Source organism: Nerophis lumbriciformis, linkage group LG21, assembly GCF_033978685.3.
Source record: "Nerophis lumbriciformis linkage group LG21, RoL_Nlum_v2.1, whole genome shotgun sequence".
NCBI lineage: Eukaryota > Metazoa > Chordata > Actinopteri > Syngnathiformes > Syngnathidae > Nerophis > Nerophis lumbriciformis.
Genome location: NC_084568.2, coordinates 39227501 through 39251480, shown reverse-complemented (window position 1 = coordinate 39251480; position 23980 = coordinate 39227501). Strand labels below are relative to the sequence as shown.

Here is a 23980-nt window from a genome sequence, read left to right as displayed (position 1 = left end):
AGGTAGAAAAGCGCTATACAAGTACAACCCATTTATCATTATCATTTATAACCCCTTTGTTTTAAATGTTTTATGCCACTTCAAGTTGTCAAAGACGTGCTGTGAAATACAGCCGACAGGATTGCGCACCAAACACGAAGCAAGGCCAAAGCGCATGCATGGTGCAGGAGAACAAAGGACTTCTTTCATTTAAGGTTTGTGATAAACCATCAAACTCATTCGTTAAAAGGACTCTATAGTAATATAAAGTGAGTTTTTCTGGACATTATCATGCAAGAAAAGTTTATTTTTGGGACCGCGATCACCGCGTAATGATTTTTAAAGGTTGCATTACAAACATTTAACTGTCCCATGTGATCAGCCAGTGCGATTGGAAGTCCATGCTCAATTATAAAACTTCGGCATTTATCACATCCAAAGAATCTGTTTGGGCGACGAAAAACGTTGAAAGTTTTCCACTTGTATCGCTAGCAACGGCATTAGACTTGTGTTTTTTTGTCCCAACGTGGTCTTTTACATCGCTAATTCCTCCGTGTCCGATCGAAAAATCTTGTCTGCACAAGGTGCAATTCGCGTAGTTTTCACCCTTTTTTTTTTAATTAATGAAAAAACGTATTATTTATCACTGCAACCGTAACCCGGAATAGGTTGATGAAAACCGTACTAATTACGGGAAAACCGGAGTAGTTGGCAGGTATGTTATTTTAAGAGGTCTATGTGATTTTACAATGTTGTTTACATTGATTTCCATGCTTGTGTTGACATTTACTTTCCTTTCTGCCTTGATAGCTGAAGGGATTACAATCAGAGGAAGGTTACATTTGAAAATGTATATATTTAACAAGGTTTTCTCCTAATCCTTATAAAAAAACAGTTATCGATATCGACCGATATAAAATACTTTCTCAGCCTTGTCGCCCAGCCCTTGTATGTCCCAAGACTATGATGTCCAATCCTGCTGTGCAAACTAACGTAGACATTGAACTAGGTCATTGAAAAGTAAACATGCCCTCAAGTGACCAGTCATTGTGTCATATCAGCCTTAGTAACCCAACTTTTCAACCAGAATTTATACACGGAAACTTAACTCATTACATAATTCCATGTCTGTTCTAGGTTGAGCCTGAAGGGAAACCTCAATCAGTCTCCATCTCCAGGATCAATATCCATTAGTGTAGCGAGTGCATGAGTGTGTGTTTGTGCAAACCTTTTCCTGGGTGAATCAGCCTGAGTCATAAGTGTAAGCTCGGGATCAAATGACCATCTCTCACACACACACAGCCATGCTCTTTCAAACATACAGGCTATAAAATGCTCATTCATGAAGTCCGACCTTCAAGCGCGCACGCATTAGCAAAGTGTAGCGCATGTTTGCAATCAGTCATCTGCATGGAGAGAGTTGTTTGTGGTGTGGAATAAGTTGACGATTGACAACATGCCACAACAAACCTCCCCGTCTCTGTGCTGCAAAGCTGAGGTATTAATTCCCGTCTGGAAGACAGAGGAAATGGGGAGGTGAAGTTGTTTTCTTTTCTCGTCACCGTGCATCGGCATGGAATGGCCACGACACGATGCAACAAGAACAAGAGAGGAAGGAAACACATGCAAAGTTGCACTGACAAAGGAAAAGTGAGGATGAAGATGGAGCTGTAGCCTGTGGCGAGACACTCAACTGTGCAAGTCTCAACAAGATTCCCAGTATGGAGGAAGGAGAGCGTGCATGTGACATTCTATAGCCTTGCACCTAGTTTGGTGCCAAGTGTACAAGTCACAGCATCCATTTCAGCAGCTAACACTGCTAGCTTAAATGAAACAACCACATGAACCCAATAACATGAACCTGCTCACCAAAATAATCAGTTATTGGTATTGTTGAATGGGCTCAATAAGTACTTTAACACACACGGAAATCTTATAACAAAGTATTTTTTAAATAAATAGACAATATACATTCCCGGCAGAAGAAACAAATGTTGCTCTGGCTTCATAAGAACCATATTATTTGTATTTAGGCGTTTAAATATGTTTGAGCGTCTTAATTTGTACACGTTTTAGAATGTTTTTTATTAAAAGGCAAATTGGGTGTTCACTTTGCTTCACTCCCAGTTAACTTGAGTTCACTTCCTCTCTGTGTCGACTCGACACTGTGGAATACAGATCGATCACTTTCTGCTAAGAAAGCACAGCCTTTATGTTAAATGTCAATTCTTAGTTGTTCAGACTGTCTAATGCTGCGGTTCAGAGAAGCATCAACATTTGCATTTTAAAATATGGAAAATATCCTTTGAAAATTGTTAAAACATATGGGATTTAACTACAGCACAATAACTCGCCATCTACTAAATTTTATAGCGATTTATGGATTTAAAATAAAGGCAACTTTTCTTAACATGCTGATATTGCTTGAGCATTGGTTACTAATTTACTAGTTTATTTGACTTATTATTGTGTAAATACTGGTATAATATGTACAGGTAAAAGCCAGTAAATTAGAATATTTTGAAAAACTTGATTTATTTCAGTAATTGCATTCAAAAGGTGTAACTTGTACATTATATTTATTCATTGCACACAGACTGATGCATTCAAATGTTTATTTCATTTAATTTTGATGATTTGAAGTGGCAACAAATGAAAATCCAAAATTCCGTGTGTCACAAAATTAGAATATTGTGTAAGGCTAATACAAAAAAGGGATTTTTAGAAATGTTGGCCAACTGAAAAGTATGAAAATGAAAAATATGAGCATGTACAATACTCAATACTTGGTTGGAGCTCCTTTTGCCTCAATTACTGCGTTAATGCGGCGTGGCGTGGAGTCGATGAGTTTCTGGCACTGCTCAGGTGTTATGAGAGCCCAGGTTGCTCTGATAGTGGCCTTCAACTCTTCTGCGTTTTTGGGTCTGGCATTCTGCATCTTCCTTTTCACAATACCCCACAGATTTTCTATGGGGCTAAGGTCAGGGGAGTTGGCGGGCCAATTTAGAACAGAAATACCATGGTCCGTAAACCAGGCACGGGTAGATTTTGCGCTGTGTGCAGGCGCCAAGTCCTGTTGGAACTTGAAATCTCCATCTCCATAGAGGAGGTCAGCAGCAGGAAGCATGAAGTGCTCTAAAACTTGCTGGTAGACGGCTGCGTTGACCCTGGATCTCAGGAAACAGAGTGGACCGACACCAGCTGGACTGCTGCTGAGTGGTCCAAAGTCATGTTTTCTGACGAAAGCCAATTTTGCATTTCCTTTGGAAATCGAGGTCCCAGAGTCTGGAGGAAGACAGGAGAGGCACAGGATCCACGTTGCCTGAAGTCTAGTGTAAAGTTTCCACCATCAGTGATGGTTTGGGGTGCCATGTCATCTGCTGTCATCCCTTTTTTGTATTAGCCTTAAGTAATATTCTAATTTTGTGACACACGGAATTTTGGATTTTCATTTGTTGCCACTTCAAATCATCAAAATTAAATGAAATAAACATTTGAATGCATCAGTCTGTGTGCAATGAATAAATATAATGTACAAGTTACACCTTTTGAATGCAATTACTGAAATAAATCAAGTTTTTCAAAATATTCTAATTTACTGGCTTTTACCTGTATATATATTGTATCTGCAGATGTAGTTCAGTGGAAGTTGTTAAAAAAAAATAAAAAAAGAGACCGATAAATATTGGTGGCGATAATCGGTCGATTTCTAGTTCAAACAGTAAGTTGTTTGTATAGGTTTAGATTGGGGTATGTCCTTTCTTAATGGGGAAAATATTTTGTGTTCATGTTAGCATTTACGCAAGCTAGCAAGTCAGTGCTAGGCGCTTCATGAGTTTATCAAGGTGTGGTCATCAATCATGTTTTTTCGATAGTTTGAATTTAAACGGTAAGACTAATTGTGGGACGTTTTACTGTGGTTATCATTAATATCGTTTATAGGTTTATTGTTCCATCCCTACTTTAAACAAACAAAAAAGCACAGGATTCCACCTACCTAGTCCTGCATTAAATAGATTCAATGGTTAAAAAACAAACAAAAAAAACAGGGGCAGCACGGTGGAACAGGGGTTAGTGCATGTGCCTCACAATAAGAAGGTTCTGAGTAGTCCTGAGTTCAACCCCGGGCTCGGGATCTTTCTGTGTGGAGTTTGCATGTTCTCCCCATGACTGCGTGGGTTCCCTCCGGGTACTCCGGCTTCCTCCCACCTACAAAGACATGCACCTGGGGATAGGCCCCTCCCACCTCCAAAGACATGCACCTGGGGATAGGCCCCTCCCACCTCCAAAGACATGCACCTGGTGATAGGTTGATTGGCAACACTAAACTTGGCCCTAGTGTGTGAATGTGAGTGTGAATGTTGTCTGTCTATCTGTGTTGGCCCTGCGATGAGGTAGCGACTTGTCCAGGGTGTACACCACCTTCCGCCTGAATGCAGCTGAGATAGGCTCCAGCACCCCCTGCGACCCCAAAAGGGACAAGCGGTAGAAAATGGATGGATGGATAAAAACAACCACCACCAAAGTCATTTTTTGGTCCGCAAGTTGTCGACATTCAGACTGTGGTTGGGCAATATGGCTGAACACTGTTTCACGATATAAGTCTTTTACATCGGTCGATATCAATAATTGATATTTTTTATGACCTATGGAAAATTAGGACCAGGAGAAAAATATATTAAATGCTTTTTTCTTTTTTTTCCCCAAATGGTACCTTCCTATGATTATCATCCCCTCAGCTATAAAGGCAGAAAGGAAAGGAAACGTCAACACAAGCATGGAAAACAATCAAAGTATACACAATTGTAAAATCACATTTAACACTTAATAACCTTTTAAAATGAAGGTGAAAAAATAGGCAAGGGTGAGCGTGGCTAAAGTGGTGTGGTAATACCAGTCTTGGTGGGGACGAGTGCCGAGCATCATTCACTGACCACGTTGGTCAGACTACAGCCCATTTCAAAAATATAAAAAAAAAGGTGACTTTTCCTGTTTTATTTTGTTGTCATTTTTATTCAAGTGTAAAATGTTGCTAACAGACAAAGTATATTGTATTGTTAATATTTGTTTGTTTTATTTAACTTGAAATTGATGTGAAATACAAGTTTGTTTGCATTTGAAAGGATATACCGTATTTTCCGCACTATTAGCCGCACCTAAAAACCACAAATTTACTCAAAAGCTGACAGTGCGGCTTATAACCCGGTGCGCTTTATATATGGATTAATATTAAGATTCATTTTCATAAAGTTTCGGTCTCGCAACTACGGTAAACAGCCGCCATCTTTTTTCCCCGTAGAAGAGGAAGTGCTTCTTTTTCTACGCAAGCAACCGCCAAGGTAAGCACCCGCCCCCATAGAACAGGAAGCGCTTCTTCTTCTACTGTAAGCAACCACCCGCCCGCGTAGAAGAAGAAGAAGCGCGCGGATATTACGTTTCATTTCCTTTGTGTGTTTACATCTGTAAAGACCACAAAATGGCTCCTACTAAGCGACAGGTTTCCGGTTCATGAAAAGACGCAATCTCTCCATCCGCACACGGACTACTATTTCACAGCAACTGCCTAAAGACTTTCAAGAAAAGCTGGCTACTTTCCGTGCATATTGTAAAAACAAGATAGCTGAAAAAAAGATCCGGCCAGAGAACATTATCAACATGGACGAGGTTCCACTGACTTTTGATATTCCTGTGAACCGCACTGTGGATACAACGGGAGCACGTACGGTGAATATTCGCACCACAGGGAATGAGAAGTCATCCTTCACTGTGGTTCTAGCTTGCCATGCTAATGGCCAGAAACTTCCACCCATGGTGATATTCAAAAGGAAGACCTTGCCAAAAGAGACCTTTCCAGCCGGCGTCATCACAAAAGCTAACTCGAAGGGATGGAAGAAGAAAAGATGAGCGAGTGGTTAAGGTAAGTTTAAGTTTACGCGAAAAGGCCGGGTGGTTTTTTTCCACGCAGCTTCGTCCATGTTGATATACGATTCCATGCGCGCCCACATCACGCTGGTTTTTAATATATTATTAAAGTTTGACTGACCTATCTGACTGTTTTTTTGACATTCCTTTAGCGCAGTTAGATGCGGCTTATAACACGGGGCGTCTTATAGGTGGACAAAGTTTTGAAATATGCCGTTCATTGAAGGCGCGGCTTATAACCCAGGGCGGCTTATGGTGCGGAAAATACGGTACATGCGTTATGATTATGTATTATCATTAAATCAGTGGTTAATTTGGTCCCATGAAAATGATGGCAAAAATATTGTTTATCGGCAATAATTTGTAGGTCAATATGTCGTCAAGCCTCGACCTATTTAACCTCTTGAGCCAAAATAGTGGCAGGTGGATGAGCCCTAACCACAATAACCAGGTGTGACAAAGTGTAACTAGAACACAAATTAACAAGACATGCAGAATGGCAGCAGCTGTGCAGCAGCAAATAAATGTGTGAGTTTCAGGATGTGCGCTCCCCTAAAAGGAGGAAGCCATCAGACAATCAGGATGCTGGTGTGGTTTCTAATCACGCTAGAGACCAATTAAGCAACCGGAGATTGCTTTTAATGTCAGGATTGCGGTGCTTGCTGGTACCAAGACAGTGTTCCGCTAGTAGAATAAAACGCATACGAAGAAATAGCTGGTTTTTGATGCCACAGACAGCAGACATGACAGCAGGTGCAGGAGAAGGCCTGCAGTGACTTGGCATATTACTGCAAGAGCTGCCCATACTAAGCACACATTCACCACAACATGCTATATAATGTGAGAGGGGGATAGGGTGGGGCAGAACACAAACTTGCTTCCAAAACCAACGCATGTGTAAAATAAACAAGACCTCCTGGGAATGTACGTCCTTTGTTGTTGTTGTTGATTTCTATCACTGCAGGCCTGACTCAATTACTGTTGTTACAGTTGCTGAGTCTCATCATTTATTAATGCATCCAATTAGGGGTGGAACAATTAATCCATATCGATTTATATTCCTTAGATTCAACTACATTGATCTGTGCTCAGCAAGTTCGCAGACAGGTATCACTCCAACATTGTTTTAAAAAGGAAACAGATTTATTTTATGGATTATAGTGAAAAGGAAAACCATCCATCCATCCATCTTCCTCCGCCTATCCGAGGTCGGGTCGCGGGGGCAGCAGCCTAAGCAGGGAAGCCCAGACTTCCCTCTCCCCAGCCACTTCGTCCAGCTCTTCCTGTGGGACCCCGAGGCGTTCCCAGGCCAGCCGGGAGACATAGTCTTCCCAACGTGTCCTGGGTCTTCCCCGCGGCCTCCTACAGGTCGGACGTGCCCTAAACACCTCCCTAGGGAGGCGTTCGGGTGGCATCCTGACCAGATGCCCGAACCACCTCATCTGGCTCCTCTCGATGTGGAGGAGCAGCGGCTTTACTTTGAGCTCCTCCCGGATGGCAGAGCTTCTCACCCTATCTCTAAGGGAGAGCCCCGCCACCCGGCGGACGAAACTCATTTCGGCCGCTTGTACCCGTGATCTTGTCCTTTCGGTCATAACCCAAAGCTCATGACCATAGGTGAGGATGGGAATGTAGATCGACCGGTAAATTGAGAGCTTTGCCTTCCGGCTCAGCTCCTTCTTCACCACAACGGATCGATACAGCGTCCGCATTACTGAAGACGCCGCACCGATCCGCCTGTCGATCTCGCGATCCACTCTTCCCTCACTCGTGAACAAGACTCCGAGGTACTTGAACTCCTCCACTTGGGGCAAGATCTCCTCCCCAACCCGGAGATGGCACTCCACCCTTTTCCGGGCGAGAACCATGGACTCGGACTTGGAGGTGCTGATTCTCATCCCAGTCGCTTCACACTCGGCTGCGAACCGATCCAGTGAGAGCTGAAGATCCTGGACAGATGAAGCCATCAGGACCACATCATCTGCAAAAAGCAGAGACCTAATCCTGCAGCCACCAAACAAGATCCCCTCAACGCCTTGACTGCGCCTAGAAATTCTGTCCATAAAAGTTATGAACAGAATCGGTGACAAAGGGCAGCCTTGGCGGAGTCCAACCCTCACTGGAAACGTGCCCGACTTACTACCGGCAATGCGGACCAAGCTCTGGCACTGATCATACAGGGAGCGGACTGCCACAATCAGACAGTCCGATACCCCGTACTCTCTGAGCACTCCCCACAGAACTTCCCGAGGGACACGGTCGAATGCCTTCTCCAAGTCCACAAAACACATGTAGACTGGTTGGGCAAACTCCCATGCACCCTCAAGGACCCTGCCGAGAGTATAGAGCTGGTCCACAGTTCCACGACCAGGACGAAAACCACACTGTTCCTCCTGAATCCGAGGTTCGACTATCCAGCGTAGCCTCCTCTCCAGTACACCTGAATAGACCTTACCGGGAAGGCTGAGGAGTGTGATCCCACGATAGTTAGAACACACCCTCCGGTTCCCCTTCTTAAAGAGAGGAACCACCACCCCGGTCTGCCAAAAGGAAAACATTGGATTTAAAACTGGCAGACTTTATGTGAAGTTGAACACTTTTAAGGTTAAGGACGCTTAACTTTATTCGAGTATGTCTGTGTTGCATCGCCATCAGTGGGAAAAACCAGAATGGAGGACATCTACAGTGTCACAACAAATGCAAACGCCACAATACAATATGATCAATTACAACTAGGAGTGGGTGAAATAACAGATTTTAGATGCATCGCAATTCGGACATGGGCGATTATAAAATCAATTAGTGAACATCAATAATCGATTAAAAAAAAAGTAATGCAGACAGTTCTAAAATTTGGCTGACAAGCTCCTTTATTTTAGGGCACTTATGTTCCAGTTTTACACACATTTCCATTAATTTAATAAATGTAATGGTAATTAATGCAACTGTTTCTTATTACAAATACACTGTTTGAATAGTCGCATGTGATTAAGGCTGAAACGACGCGTCGACGTCATCGGTTACGTAAATACGTCGACGCCGTTTTTGTGCGTCGGCGCGTCGCATATTTACGTCACACTACTGTCATGGCGGAGCGCAAAGCAGACGATGCGAGCGAGGAGAAAAAAGCACGCCAAAAGTCGTCAAAAGTGTGGGAGTATTTCAATAAACGGCCTAATGTTGTTGTATGCACACTGTGTCGAGCGGAAATGGCCTATCATAGCAGCACAACGGCTATGAACGAACATTTGAAAAGAAAACCCCCGACAGCGTTCTTGCCATCACCATCAACAAGTCAATCGTCCGCGTGCGTATACGTTGTCATTATTACACAAAAACATGAATGTGTCATTTGTATCTGCGTTGTAAATTCATAAACTAAAGCACCGTTTCGCTCTGAGAGGCGCGTTTGGCGTGCCTGTTCAGTGTTTACAAAGACGCGCTCCTCTTTAACGCTGTGGAGAGGCGGCGGCGGCGAGCGAGCGGCGAGGCGGGGCGCGCCGGGAGCGACGCCGCAATCGTGCCCAGGTGCGTGATCCGCGCAGTTGGAAGAGAAAAGACTTTGTGTAAAATTAAAAGATTGTAAACCTGGCAAAGCCATCTGGCGTTCAGTCTGTCGGTCCTGAAAGAACCCCACGGCACAAGACGTGTCACAAACGCTAACGTTAATTAGTTGTGCAAATACCTTTTACAACATTAACAGTTACATATACTATGTACAAACGAACAATTAACTTTCACTTTAATCATACTATCATTGTTGTGTTATTAAGCAAAATAAGCAATACTTTTACTTTTGTTGAAATGTTTACACTGTACACTTTTTTGTATTGGATGTTTATCTTTATTTTTGCACATTTTAAAGCAAAATAAGCAATACTTTTACTTTTGAAATGCTTATACTATTCCAGAATATTAAGATTTGCACTGGATGTTTACTTTTATATTTGCACATTAAAAAGCAAATAAGCTACTTTTAATTTTGTTAAATGTTAAAAGTTTTAAATGTTTACATTGTTACAGAATATTTTGTCATGTTGTTGTCAATGTTGACTGAGTGGCCATACTTTTTTTTTGTAAATAAAAGCCATGCCTTTTGAAAAAACTGGCCTACATTTATTTTTTCCTCTTCATTTTAAATTAAAAAAAAAATCGGTAAAAGGAAAAATAATCTATAGATTAATCGAAAAAATAATCTATAGATTAACCGATTAATCGAAAAAATAATCTATAGATTAATCGATAGAAAAATAATCGTTAGCTGCAGCCCTACATGTGATGAATGTTTATTTAGTGAAAAGAAAAAATGAAATGTAAAACTGCATCAATAAACATGAATCAAAGATGCATCAATAATCCATTTTTAGTGGAATCTTAGCTCCTGAATCGCAATCGTATTGTGGTGTGTCCAAGGATTCCCACCTATCACCACAACTTTCAGCTATAGCACGATTGCAAAAGCCTCAACAAATACAAACGCCACAACACAACAGCGGCACAAGTTACGGTGACGGACCGACTTCCTGTACATTAGCATTATTGAAAAAGTAAAAATAGTTATTTATGACTGGAAAAAAAGGGTAGCACTTCTATAACTTATCCTGCTGTCACTTCTGCTTTTGTCTTTGTTTCGGCTTTTAAGTGTTGTGTTATGGCTTTATGTTGTTGTGGCTTTTAGACTTAGACTTAGACAAATTTTAATGATCCACAACGGAAATTGTTCCACACAGTAGCTCAGTTACAAATGATGGAAAGTGTAAGGATGGAAAGGACAATGCAGGTATAAAATAGACTAAATATAGCGATATAAAATATAACATATATATGTAATATTTACATAATATATGTACAGTATATGATATATACTATATTATATGTTTCTCTGCCATTGTAGATGCTTATCAAAATGATAATAGTAGTGGGTCTAACCACTGCTTATTTAACCTGAAGGGAATTGGTTGCACCTGATTTTTTTATATGAATTCATTTTGTATTATTTGTATGAAAAAAAACAACAGTAAAAGTAGCATGTACATCTATTGTTAATTCAACCTAAATATATTTTGGCTGCACTTATCTTTTTTGTATTAATATTGTAATACATTGACCTACTCAGTGGCCAAGTGGTTAGAGTGTCCGCCCTAAAATGGGTAGGTTGTGAGTTCAAATCCCGGCCGAGTCATACCAAAGACTATAAGAATGGGAGCCATTACCTCCCTGCTTGGCACTCAGCATCAAGGCTTGGAATTGGGGGTTAAATCACCAAAAATGATTCCTGGGCACGGCCAAGCGTGATGGGTCAAATGCAGAAAATAATTTTGCCACACCTAGTGTGTGTGTGAGACAATCATCGGTACTTTAACACATCCTTAATGTTGAAAAACAAAAGCAGAAGTAGCAGGTAAATATGTTACAATGTTTACTGTACATTTATTGAAAACATTTTGATTATTTAAAATGAGAGCAGAAAAGGTTTCCTGTTGTTAATTCAACTTTAAGTCTTGGTTGCACTTTATTCAGGAAATATGTGAATGGATATAGGTTGTTTGTGTCCATAATTCATTCGTACATAATTCTCTTTCAAGAAACAAACAAGAGTAATATATGAAAGTTCCCCTGCAGTGCACAGTATTTACTTCGCTGTCACACTGCTTGATTTGTTTCTGCTAAAACGTTACTGAATGATTTCAACTCAAGTGAATCGTTTCGGATCGTATTGTTCTAAATAAATAAATTTCGTCCATGAATCATGTCGGCATCCACAAATTCAGAATGGAATAGTTATTACGACGAATCGTTGCATCCAATGCACTATTACATGCGGAGGTGGGTAGTAACGCGCTACATTTACTCCGTTACATCTACTTGAGTAACTTTTGGGATAAATTGTACTTCTAAGAGTAGTTTTAATGCAACATACTTTTACTTAAGTATATTTATAGAGAAGGAACGCTACTTTTACTCCGCTACTTTTATCTACATTCAGCTCGCTACTCGCTACTAATTTTTATCGATCTGTTAATGCACGCTTTGTTTGTTTTGGTCTGTCAGACAGACCTTCAAAGTGCCTGCCTTACTGGTGACGTTTCACTTCGTTCCACCAATCAGATGCAGTCACTGGTGACGTTGGACCAATCAAACAGAGCCAGGTGGTCACATGACCTGACTTAAACAAGTTGAAAAACTTATTGGGGTGTTACCATTTAGTGGTCAATTGTACGGAATGTGTACTGTACTGTGCAATCTAATCATAAAAGTTCCAATCAATCAATCAAAAGTGTGAAGGAAAAAATATACTTTTTTTATTTCAACCGTACATCCCGTCAAAAGCCTCAAGACTGACCGCACATGAGGACGTTCCTGTCTTCACAAAAAAAGTGCCGCTCCATCGCGCCTGCGCTTTCAAAACAAGAGTCTCCGAAAGCCAGCGCAAACAAGCTAGCAAGCTACGGAGTTTGACGCCAATATATTTCTTGTAAAGTGTATAAAAACGAATATGGAAGCTGGACAAATAAGGTGCCAAAAACCAACCACTTTCATGTGGTACTAGACAGAAAGGAGGAACTTTTCTTCTCCTCCATTTGAAAACGTGGACGTTATCATCACGACTGTCTGATTACAATCAACGCAAGTCATCAGAATCAGGTAATACACCAACTTATATTCTTGTCTTCATTAAAGAAAGGAACCAATGGGGCAGGGCCGACATCCGGGCAACTGAGCTACATATGGGTTCTTCGAGCCATAGCAACCTGACTGGCGTTGAAAACAAACCGTCGCCATTACTCTTTAACTTGTCGACCTGCGCTGATTAAACCCGTCATTCTGCCTCCAAAATGCCAAAAAAATGTGTTGTTTTTGGTTGTGCAAACCACAACTGGAAACAGGGAAAACAAAGGTCGTATTTTGTTCTGCCAAAGCGTGCTAAAAGCCCACAGAGACGAGACAAATGGCTCGCAGCTTTACACCGGGAAAACGAGGACGGTTCTCACTGGAGTCCCCCAAAATCCCGGGTCGTGTGTTCGGATCACTTCGTTTCTGGTAAATATAAGGAACAAAAATCCACCTTCTTAACCACAACTTGGCTATACCGTCCATGCTAATGTTGAACCCGTTGAATTTTTACTGAATAACGTTCGACAGCTGAAGTTGTTGTTGTTGCACAACAATAACATACGGTATAAAGGCTATTTCCAGTAATTCAGCAAATAATAAATCATAATACTGAACTGAATTTGAATGAGCTCTCTACAGATATAATAAATATACAGATACTGGTAGCCACCGTGTCATCCTTATTATCATTTATCAACATACCTTGGGTGATTTAACAATTGTTATGTGATTTATTTGTTATATAACAACCGAAGCTAACAACCGACCTAGTGCGCTTGTGAGGTAGACATAAAGATTTCCAAATTCCATGTCCGGCCATTGTGTAGGATTATCAGTCCACGCATCTGCTGGAAGGCGGTAAGGGCAGTCGTTTAATCCAACTACAGAACATTTTAACTCGTGTCTTAACCTAGCCTCACTGGAAAGACTATTTACATAATCATACGCCATTTAGAACAGTTTAAAATGCCGTGAAACCTCGTTAAATGCCTTTTCTGTCAATGCTGTGTTCGCTGTGAGCTGGTTTGTTTTCAACGAATTCAATATGGCGACCGCGTTGCTAGGGGATTGGAGGGCGGAAGTGACGTAGGTCCGCCCTCGCCCATATGTTAAACATGCATGTATATTCATTAAAACACCTTTAACATGTACCGTATTTTCCGCACTATAAGGCGCACCTAAAAACCACAAATTTTCTCAAAAGCTGACAGTGCGCCTTATAACCCGGTGCGCTTTATATATGGATAAATATTAAGATTCATTTTCATAAAGTTTAGGTCTCGCAACTACGGTAAACAGCCGCCATCTTTTTTCCCCGTAGAAGAAGCGCGCGGTGCATGCTGGGATATGTGACGTTTCATTTCCATTTGTGTGTTTATGTAAAGACCCCAAAATGGCTCCTATTAAGTGTGTTGTCTGTCTAATTATAAATAATGCAGACGAGGCGTGTTAACTGAGTTCTCAACGTTTACTCACAGCGTGCTCATAACCACATTCTAACTCCCAGCACATACAACGCTTCTCAGGGCTACCGCGCATGCTCGTAACTATCGTTGCATGCTGGGTAGTGTAGTTGTTATATTTGCTAGCTCATAACAGCACATTGAGAGACACGCTTACGCGCTTAATTCAATACTCGCCGTCATTCCGGGTGGATTGACAAAAGACCTCCAGCCGCTAGATATTGGTGTCAACAGGGCATTCGAAGCTAGACTGCTAACTGCGTGGGAACAATGGATGACAGAAGGCGAACACACCTTCACTAAGACGAGGAGGCAGCGCCAGACGACGCCAACATCTGCCAGTGGATCGTAAATTTGCCCAACTTTTCACTTCGGACACCGAAGACGAAGGATTTACGAATGAAGAATAACTTCAGAAAGTGAGCGCTATGTTTATTTTGTGTGTTGTGACATTAACGTTCGAGCAACATTATGTTGCTATTGCTCTGCACTATTTTGAATTTTACTATGTTTGTGATTGCACATTTGCGTACATTTTGGGAGTGAACAGAGTTGTTAGAACGCTGGTTTTTAATATATTATTAAAGTTTGACTGACCTATCTGACTGTTTTTTTGACATTCCCTTTAGCGCAGCGTAGGCGCGGCTTATAGTCCGGGGCGGCTTATTGGTGGACAAAGTTATGAAATATGCCATTCATTGAAGGTGCGGCTAATAATCCGGTGCGCCTTATAGTGCGGAAAATACGGTAAACAAAAACAGCAAAATAAATACATATAAATTATATACTGTATATATCAATGTATATATATATATATATATATATATATATATAATATGAGTGTGTATGTTACTCATCAGTTACTCAGTACTTGAGTAGTTTTTTCACAACACACTTTTTACTTTTACTCAAGTAAATATTTGGGTGACTACTCCTTACTTTTACTTGAGTAATACATCTCTAAAGTAACAGTACTCTTACTTGAGTACAATTTCTGGCTACTCTACCCACCTCTGATTACATGGCACTGTTCAAATTCAAATGTATGTAGCACACTTAGCTTAGCTTAGCTTAGCTTAGCTTAAAGCGTGCACACCCAGGCTGCTACATGTATCGTTTACATAGGTCGCCAAAACTCGCATTGCGTTGAATTGACACAGTTAACAAGATTTTAGGGTTTGTTACAACCTTCATGCGAGCTTTTTGTGTTCATAAACACACAGGCTTTGTCAATTCGGCGGCGATGCTACATTAGCATTGTTAGCCCAAAACGTGAAGGCTCAGTGTAGTCTGAGAGCGGACTTAAGCTTGAAATATGTCAACATCCATCCATCCATTTCCTACCGCTTGTCCCTACATAAATATATGAATATTACGTGCCCATGCTCCATTTCCTTCCAGTTTGCAACACGCGTTTGCAACTTCACTTGGGGGATATAACTCATATCGTGTCAACTCTATTGTGTTAATGTGGTAAAATGTTGATGAATTATTATGAGATGTGTTTAATTGTGCCACATTTTGGTAAATAATGCAACCATTAGCATTCCGGCTAACGTCGCCTAGCTACAGAGTATGCTAACATACATTAGCCTTGTAATGTAAGCAATTTGAACAATGCTAGTTAGCTGAAGTGTTCATTAAAAACCATCAATTAGGTAAAGTCGCCTCCTCTGAACCCAAGGCGGATAAATAACATCATCATTGTTGCCTTGACCTCACCTGTCTTCAAAAACGCCGCTATGTCGCCGCCGTCCTTCGTCGTCTCCTCCGCTCCTTCCCCGGTGCTCACGGTGCTCATGGCCGCATGGGAGCCGCGCAGCTCCCCGGTGATTAGATCCTGTCAAAAGGGGCGAAAAGATGCCACTAAATCCCCGCTGCTGCCAAGCGAGGCGTCATTAAAGACACGCCGAGGGTACACTAGTATGGTAGACGCTAATCTTGCCATCTGAGAGCCTCCATCTTGGCGTAGAAACACGCATGAACCGCTCCGGCTCGCACCGGCTTGTCCTCGGGAGTGAAGCCGAGGCGGAGAGTCGCTGTGCGGTGGGGAAGAAGGGGCGGGAGGGGCCGCTGGTACTTGCTCATCCGGGAACAACAGTGACATTCAAATGTCAATGATATACAATATATGAGCTACTAGTGGGTTATAATGCAGGTCAATCGAAACGCCATATAATGAGGAAGTATTTTTTGTAAAAAAAACAAACAAAGGTCCGATGCTTTAGCTCACATTTGTCTTTCTAATATGTTGCTACTCTTTTTCGCTGCTCTTTTGCCCTGTGTTGCGATCTACTGCTGCCACCTGCTGGTCGCAGATGGCACCGCTTTGATTGATTGATTGATTGAGACTTTTATTAGTAGATTGCACAGTACAGTACATATTCCCTACTATTGACCACTAAATGGTAACACCCCAATAAGTTTTTCAACTTGTTTAAGTCGGGGTCCACTTGAATTGATTCATGATACAGATATATACTATCAGGCCCGGCCCTAACCAATCTGGCGCCCTAGGCAAGATTTTAGGTGGCGCCCCCCCACATCGGCAGTGAAGTGTATATACTCACAAGAACCCGAATAGCTTTGTATTTGACCTTTTTTTTTTTTACTTACAACTATACCTAATATATAAAGGGGTGGAAAAGTGACTATTACCTGCAGGGCAAACATTAGCTAACCAGAAGGCAATAACAATGTAAACAAAAAACACCTGCTTAAAAGATCTAATACAAATGTCCCTGAGGAATGTAAGGTGGGAGTACTGTAATTACCTAATGTTCAGGGGCGCCGAAAAGGGCGGGTAAAGGAGACGGATTCTCGGGGCCCATGATGGAGGGGGGCCCAGAGAGGCCCCTAATGATGATGAAATTATAATACAGAAAAAATAATGACACTGTGTTGGGGGCCCTGTAAAGATTATTTTCATGGGGCCCAAAATCCCTAGCGGCGCCCCTGCTAACGTTACATTATTATTTTCCATAACAATTTAGCCCCCTCCACAATATTAACCCGACGTTAAAACAGAACTAGCTATTTATTGATTAGCAATTGCCGAATCATGTAACATTAGCTTAATGCTAAAAAGCCAGGTTACTATCACATTCTGTAACAGACAAATAATTTCATGTAGGCTAACGTTACCTACCTGCTACCTCTGTCTTTTCTCGTTTCTCCTCCTCTTCTTTTCTCTTTTTTCTTCCCTGGGCACCTGACAGTTTTGGCCGTTTTGACATCTTGTGTTGATTTTTTGATGTGGTGACGTCCAAAAAGAGTCATGATACGGGAAGGGAGGGGGCGCACCGTGCGGGGGGAGGCGTAATGTTGTAACAAATAATATTTCTATTAAATAGGCTTTACTTTGCATTTTAATTAACGTGGGATTATTTTTTGTATTTAGAAATAATAGTACCAACTTTTTTTTCTTTTTCTTTTTTTCTCCAACATTTGTGGCACTGGCGTGGCGCCCCCTGATGGACGGCGCCCTTAGCATTTGCCTATACGGCCTATGCCACGGGCCGACCCTGTATACTATCATCATAATACAGTCATCACACAAGATAATCATCAGAGTATATATACATTGAATTATTTACATTATTTACAATCCGGGGTGTGGGATGTGGACGGGGGGGTGTTGTAAAAAAACTAAAAAAAACATGAGCAGCATGAGACGACCACCGCACCACCAAAGTCTGACTTTCTAGAAGCATCAGTGCACAGAAGTTCAGTCGTCATATTCCGTGTACTTCTTGGCCGAGCCGTGCACTTTGCTGGCGGGCAGAGGTGGGTAGAGTAGGCAGAAATTGTACTCAAGTAAGAGTACTGTTACTTTAGAGATTTATTACTCAAGTAAAAGTAAGGAGTAGTCACCCAAATATTTACTTGAGTAAAAGTAAAAAGTATGTTGTGAAAAAACTACTCAAGTACTGAGTAACTGATGAGTAACATACACACACACACACATATATATATATATATATATATATATATATATATATATATATATATATATATATATATATATATATATATACACACACACACACACACACATATATATATATATATATATATATATATATATATATATATATATATATATACACATATATATTTATATATATATACACACACATATATATACATACATTGATATATACAGTATATAATTTATATTTATTTTATTTTGCCGTTTTTGTTTACATGTTAAAGGTGTTTTAATGAATATACATGCATGTTTAACACATATAGATTCCTTTCTTTCATGAAGACAAGAATATAAGTTGGTGTATTACCTGATTCTGATGACTTGCATTGATTGTAATCAGACAGTAGTGATGATAGCGTCCACGTTTTCAAATGGAGGAGAAAAAAAGTTCCTCCTTTCTGTCTAATACCACATGAAAGTGGTTGGTTTTTGGCTTCTTATTTGTCCAGCTTCCATGTTCGTTTTTATACACTTTACAAGAAATACATTGGCGGCAAACTCCGTAGCTTGCTAGCTTGTTTGCGCTGGCTTTTGGAGACTCTTATTTTGAAAGCGCAGGCGCAATGGAGCGGCACTTTTATTGTGAAGACAGGAACTGTGCAGTCAGTCTTTAGGCTTTTGACGGGATGTACGGTTGAAATAAAAAATGGTCTTTTTTCCTTCACAGTTTTGATTGATTGATTGGAACTTTTATCAGTAGATTGCACAGTACAGTACATATTCCGAACAATTGACCACTAAATGGTAACACCCGAATAAGTTTTTCAACTTGTTTAAGTCAGGTCATGTGACCGCCTGGCTCTGTTTGATTGGTCCAACGTCACCAGTGACTGCATCTGATTGGTGGAACGGAGTGAACGTCACGAGTGACTGCATTTGGTGAAACGCAGGCACTTTGAAGGTTTGTCTGACAGACCAAAACAAACAAAGCGTGCATTAACAGATCGATAAAAATTAGTAGCGAGTAGCGAGCTGAATGTAGATAAAAGTAGCGGAGTAAAAGTAGCGTTTCTTCTCTATAAATATACTCAAGTAAAAGTAAGAGTATGTTGCATTAAAACTACTCTTAGAAGTACAATTTATCCCAAAAGTTACTCAAGTAGATGTAGCGGAGTAAATGTAGCGCGTTACTACCCACCTCTGCTGGCGGGGTACTTGATCCTGTTGAGGGCCATCTTGCGCAAATTAAGTCTGACGGGTCTCTGCACATTTCATTGTGTGACTACATTGTTCCTTGTGTGTATGCTTGCTTTAGTACTATTATCTTGTGTTAATCATATAGCGTTGTTTTTTTGTTTTGTTTTTTGTTGTTGTACTTGCTACCATGTTCCATCATTTCATGTATATACTATCCTCTGGACCCCCTGTCAAAAGCTTCTTCTAGCTTATTTGGGGGACCCTTTCACGTACCAACATCTTTAAATGATGATATTTCACTACTATTGTATTTGTTATATGGTATTGTGAATAAACTTGAAACTTGAAACTTGAACTTGGGTGGGGTTAGGTTTGGTTGATATCAACACTTCAGTCATCAACAATTGAGAACAGAGAAATGGACATTGGAACAGTGTAGGACTGACTTGGTAGGATATGTACAGCAAGTAGTGGACACAGAGAGAGAGATCAGAAAGCTTAAGAAAAAGTATCTACATTTGATTATTTACAATCCGAGGAGGTAGAATGTAGAAGGGAGGGTGTTAGTTTCGGGTTGTAGTTGCCTGGAGGTGTTCTTTTAGTGTGGTTTTGAAGGAGGATAGTGATGCCCTTTCTTTTACACCTATTGGGAGTGCATTCCATATTGATGTGGCATAGAAAGAGAATGAGGTAAAACCTTTGTTAGATGGGAATCTGGGTTTAACGTGGTTAGTGGAGCTCCCCCTGGTGTTGTGGTTATGGCGGTCAAGGAAGTAGTTTGACATGTACTTCGGTATCAGGGAGGTGTAGCGGATTTTATAGACTAGACTCAGTGCTCACCTTTTTATACACCACATTGTGACATAGATTGAGAAACATCTTCAGTAAAGAACCGAGGTTCATTGGGTGTTTCGGGTCTTTGATCTCTATACACCCTCGCCTTGGCGACCCAACCGGGGCTGATCAGGCTCCGGCTTGTGTCCAAGCAGCGAACTACTCCATCCGTCTCCCCTCTTGATCCACAACCACCTTGAGGCTTTCTCAGCAGCCTCGCTGATGTTTCTGGTGGTTCTTCTCTCCGGCAACCCTCTGATTCCAAGAAGTCTGAATGCTCGATGCACAGATTGCCCTGGAAAGCCCTTGCAGCCCACTTCTATTGGCTCACAGCGGGCCCTCCAGCCGCTCTCTCTGCACGCCTCGACCAGCTCAAAGTATTTGGCCTTCTCTCGCTCATGAGCCTCCTCCATCCTGTCTTCCCAGGGGACTGTAAGTTCCAGCAGCACAACATGCTTCGTTGAGTCAGAAGTTAAGACAAGGTCTGGCCTCAATGATGTCTTTGCTATGCGCTCTGGAAACTTCAGCTGTCTGCCAAGATCCACCTGCAGCAGCCAGTCCCGGTTGGGGACTTACGTCCTGCCTGTGGTTTCTCCCCTACCTTGACGAAGGAGATATTGTGCCTGACTGGGAGCTGGTGTTTGCTCTGCTGGATTCCAGTGCCAATGGTGTCTGCTACTGCCTTCACCACCTGGTCGTGGCGCCATGTGTACCTCCCCTCTTCCAGTGCTTTAGGGCAGCCGATTAGATGGACTTGGGAGGACATCATACACTGACTGGATCAGGAACCTGAGTCTTGCTGGTTCTGACTTCCAAAGTTCTGTCCAGGTGATCTTCCGTATAGATGTGTGGTCCCAATTTGTCCAGGCTTCTTGCTGGCGCATGGCCACTGTCTTGCTCCGGCGTTCTTCCTCAACCTCTGCACCGATCTCTGCTCAAGCCTCCCAGATTTCATTTATTTAAAAAAAAAACACGTTTAATTGTATTTACAACAATTTTACGTTTCATTCTTCAATTATTTGCTGTGATATACTCTGATCTAGATAAATATTCTAAACAGATGTCATATAACATTATTGATGATCAAGTTTCATTTTAGTGTGTTCAAAAGAGTATGTATCCTCTGGATAATAAAAAGTTGTATTCTAAAATACTATAGACATAGACAGATTCAAGATTACTCAACATATACATACACATATAGATGTGTGTGTGTATGTATATATATATATATATATATATATATATGTGGCAGCAGTAGATCATATATATATCGTATTATATATATATACATACACACACACACACACACACACACACGTGTATATATATATATATATGTGTGTGTGTATATATATATATTTATATATATATATTATACATGTGTGTACATACACACATATATATATATATATATACACAAACGTGTATATACATATACCTGTGTGTGTGTGTATATATACATATATATATATATGTGTGTGGGCTCTGTACCGAGGATGTCGTTGTGGCTTGTGCAGCCCTTTGAGACACTTGTGATTTAGGGCTATATAAACAAACATTGATTGATTGATTGATATACACACACAGGTAAAAGCCAGTAAATTAGAATATTTTGAAAAACTTGATTTATTTCAGTAATTGCATTCAAAAGGTGTAACTTGTACATTATATTTATTCATTGCACACAGACTGATGCATTCAAATGTTTATTTCATTTAATTTTGATGATTTGAAGTGGCAACAAATGAAAATCCAAAATTCCGTGTGTCACAAAATTAGAACATTACTTAAGGCTAATACAAAAAAGGGATTTTTAGAAATGTTGGCCAACTGAAAAGTATGAAAATGAAAAATATGAGCATGTACAATACTCAATACTTGGTTGGAGCTCCTTTTGCCTCAATTACTGCGTTAATGCGGCGTGGCATGGAGTCGATGAGTTTCTGGCACTGCTCAGGTGTTATGAGAGCCCAGGTTGCTCTGATAGTGGCCTTCAACTCTTCTGCGTTTTTGGGTCTGGCATTCTGCATCTTCCTTTTCACAATACCCCACAGATTTTCTATGGGGCTAAGGTCAGGGGAGTTGGCGGGCCAATTTAGAACAGAAATACCATGGTCCGTAAACCAGGCACGGGTAGATTTTGCACTGTGTGCAGGCGCTAAGTCCTGTTGGAACTTGAAATCTCCATCTCCATAGAGCAGGTCAGCAGCAGGAAGCATGAAGTGCTCTAAAACTTGCTGGTAGACGGCTGCGTTGACCCTGGATCTCAGGAAACAGAGTGGACCGACACCAGCAGATGACATGGCACCCCAAACCATCACTGATGGTGGAAACTTTACACTAGACTTCAGGCAACGTGGATCCTGTGTCTCTCCTGTCTTCCTCCAGACTCTGGGACCTCGATTTCCAAAGGAAATGCAACATTTGCTTTCGTCAGAAAACATGACTTTGGACCACTCAGCAGCAGTCCAGCTGGTGTCGGTCCACTCTGTTTCCTGAGATCCAGGGTCAATCAGGCAACCAGGAAAGACATCAGACCAGTGACACAGGAGGAAAGGCAAGTGATCTGAAACGAGAGGGAGAGTTAGTATTTCAAAATAAAAGAGGAAGTGACAAGACAACCTGAAACCAGACAAGACTTCACCCAGGTGTGACATCAGCGTCGCTCGTGGACAAAATGGAACAAATTTTAGCGATATTACGGAGATGAAATTTAGATTAAGATTTGTTTTGTATCTTGCAAATTATGTTGTAGATTTATGTTGTGACATATTTTTTTTGCACTTCATCAAATAGCCACTAGAGGGAAGTCTCCGGAGAGCGCGGGTGTTGTCATCCCTGCTCTGGCTAGGGTTTCTAAACTCACATACAGGAAGTAACCTATCAGGAAGTGACTTAACAGGAAGTGATCGGGCGGAAGTGACATCTATAAACTGGTTTTAAGCGATTACAGCATGAAATAAATAAAATAACTTTAGCTACAAATTCAACCATTACAGTCACCACATACAGTGTTTTTATTTGTATTTACCTAAGGAGTGAGGATTATGATGAATTCATCATCACATGTTTTTGTGCTGAAAGATACAAATATCCCAACAGTCGGTATCCCAGTGAGAGCAGACCTTGTACAGTAAGTGATTGTTTTATTATGTTCATAGTTTGTATTTCTTGTTTAGCACTTAACAATTTGCTGGATCTGATAGTCACCTAGCTTCTAAAACTTGTATATCGCACTCCTTATATTAAGGTGAACAAAATAAAAGCTTCTGGATCAAAGTAGTCTTTGTTGTCTCTCATGAAGTCTGTCATGATTAGTAGTGTTGTTGAAGGAAAAAGCGAACGCATTGATACATCTGTGAAATTAATACACTGCTGTATGCTTTTAATAAATAAAATACATTACGATTTCATGTTATTATGAATGTGCCTGTTACTACATTACATACTTACTGTGTATATACAACCTTGCTAGTTTGTTTTTTTTAGAGCACTTTACAGGTGAAATAGATTGAATCCCATTACCTGCTTTGTGAGCCACCTCTCTCTATTGTTTTGTTACGATTTAGAATACATAACATTTTTTTTTTTATGTGTTCTTGTCTCACATAGAGATTGTGGATGATAGGCACAATTCCCTACCAAAAGTGTGGTTTTCTTTTTAAGGTACATTTAAAAATGATAACAAATTCCTAAAATCCCAAGCAGATTCCATGTTATTGAAAAAGAATACCTCAAAACATTGCAACTTTTGTCACAAAAAAGCCAGGTGAGATCCTGGAGGGACTGTTTATGAAGGACAGGGTGCATCATATGCAATGATACTGCACACTTATCCCAGAGCCCCTTAACATTCTGCTTAGGGCCACATTTTATTTAAGTGCAGTCCTGAATGCAGAGGTGGGTAGAGTAGCCAGAAATTGTACTCAAGTAAGAGTACTGTTACTTTAGAGATTTATTACTCAAGTAAAAGTAAGGAATAGTCACCCAAATATTTACTTGAGTAAAAGTAAAAAGTATGTTGTGAAAAAACTAC

The 23980-nt window shown here is 40.8% G+C and overlaps 1 protein-coding gene across 3 annotated transcripts in view; it reads right to left on the bottom strand.

The window, feature by feature from the left end:
* Positions 1 to 16181, bottom strand: part of LOC133620811 (triple functional domain protein-like) — a 263468-nt gene extending 247287 nt beyond the window's left edge. The window contains exons 1-2 of one of the 3 annotated variants that reach the window (XM_061982390.2): positions 15925 to 16181; positions 15702 to 15819 (exon numbers count right to left, since the gene is read on the bottom strand). In XM_061982390.2, coding sequence (XP_061838374.2) covers positions 15702 to 15819; positions 15925 to 16086 — 280 coding nt within the window. In that variant the 5' untranslated portion in view covers positions 16087 to 16181. The remainder of the gene's footprint in view (positions 1 to 15701; positions 15820 to 15924) is intronic. The other 2 variants (XM_061982387.2, XM_061982388.2) reach the window with 2 other exon arrangements.
* Between the last annotated feature and the right edge of the window lie 7799 nt (positions 16182 to 23980).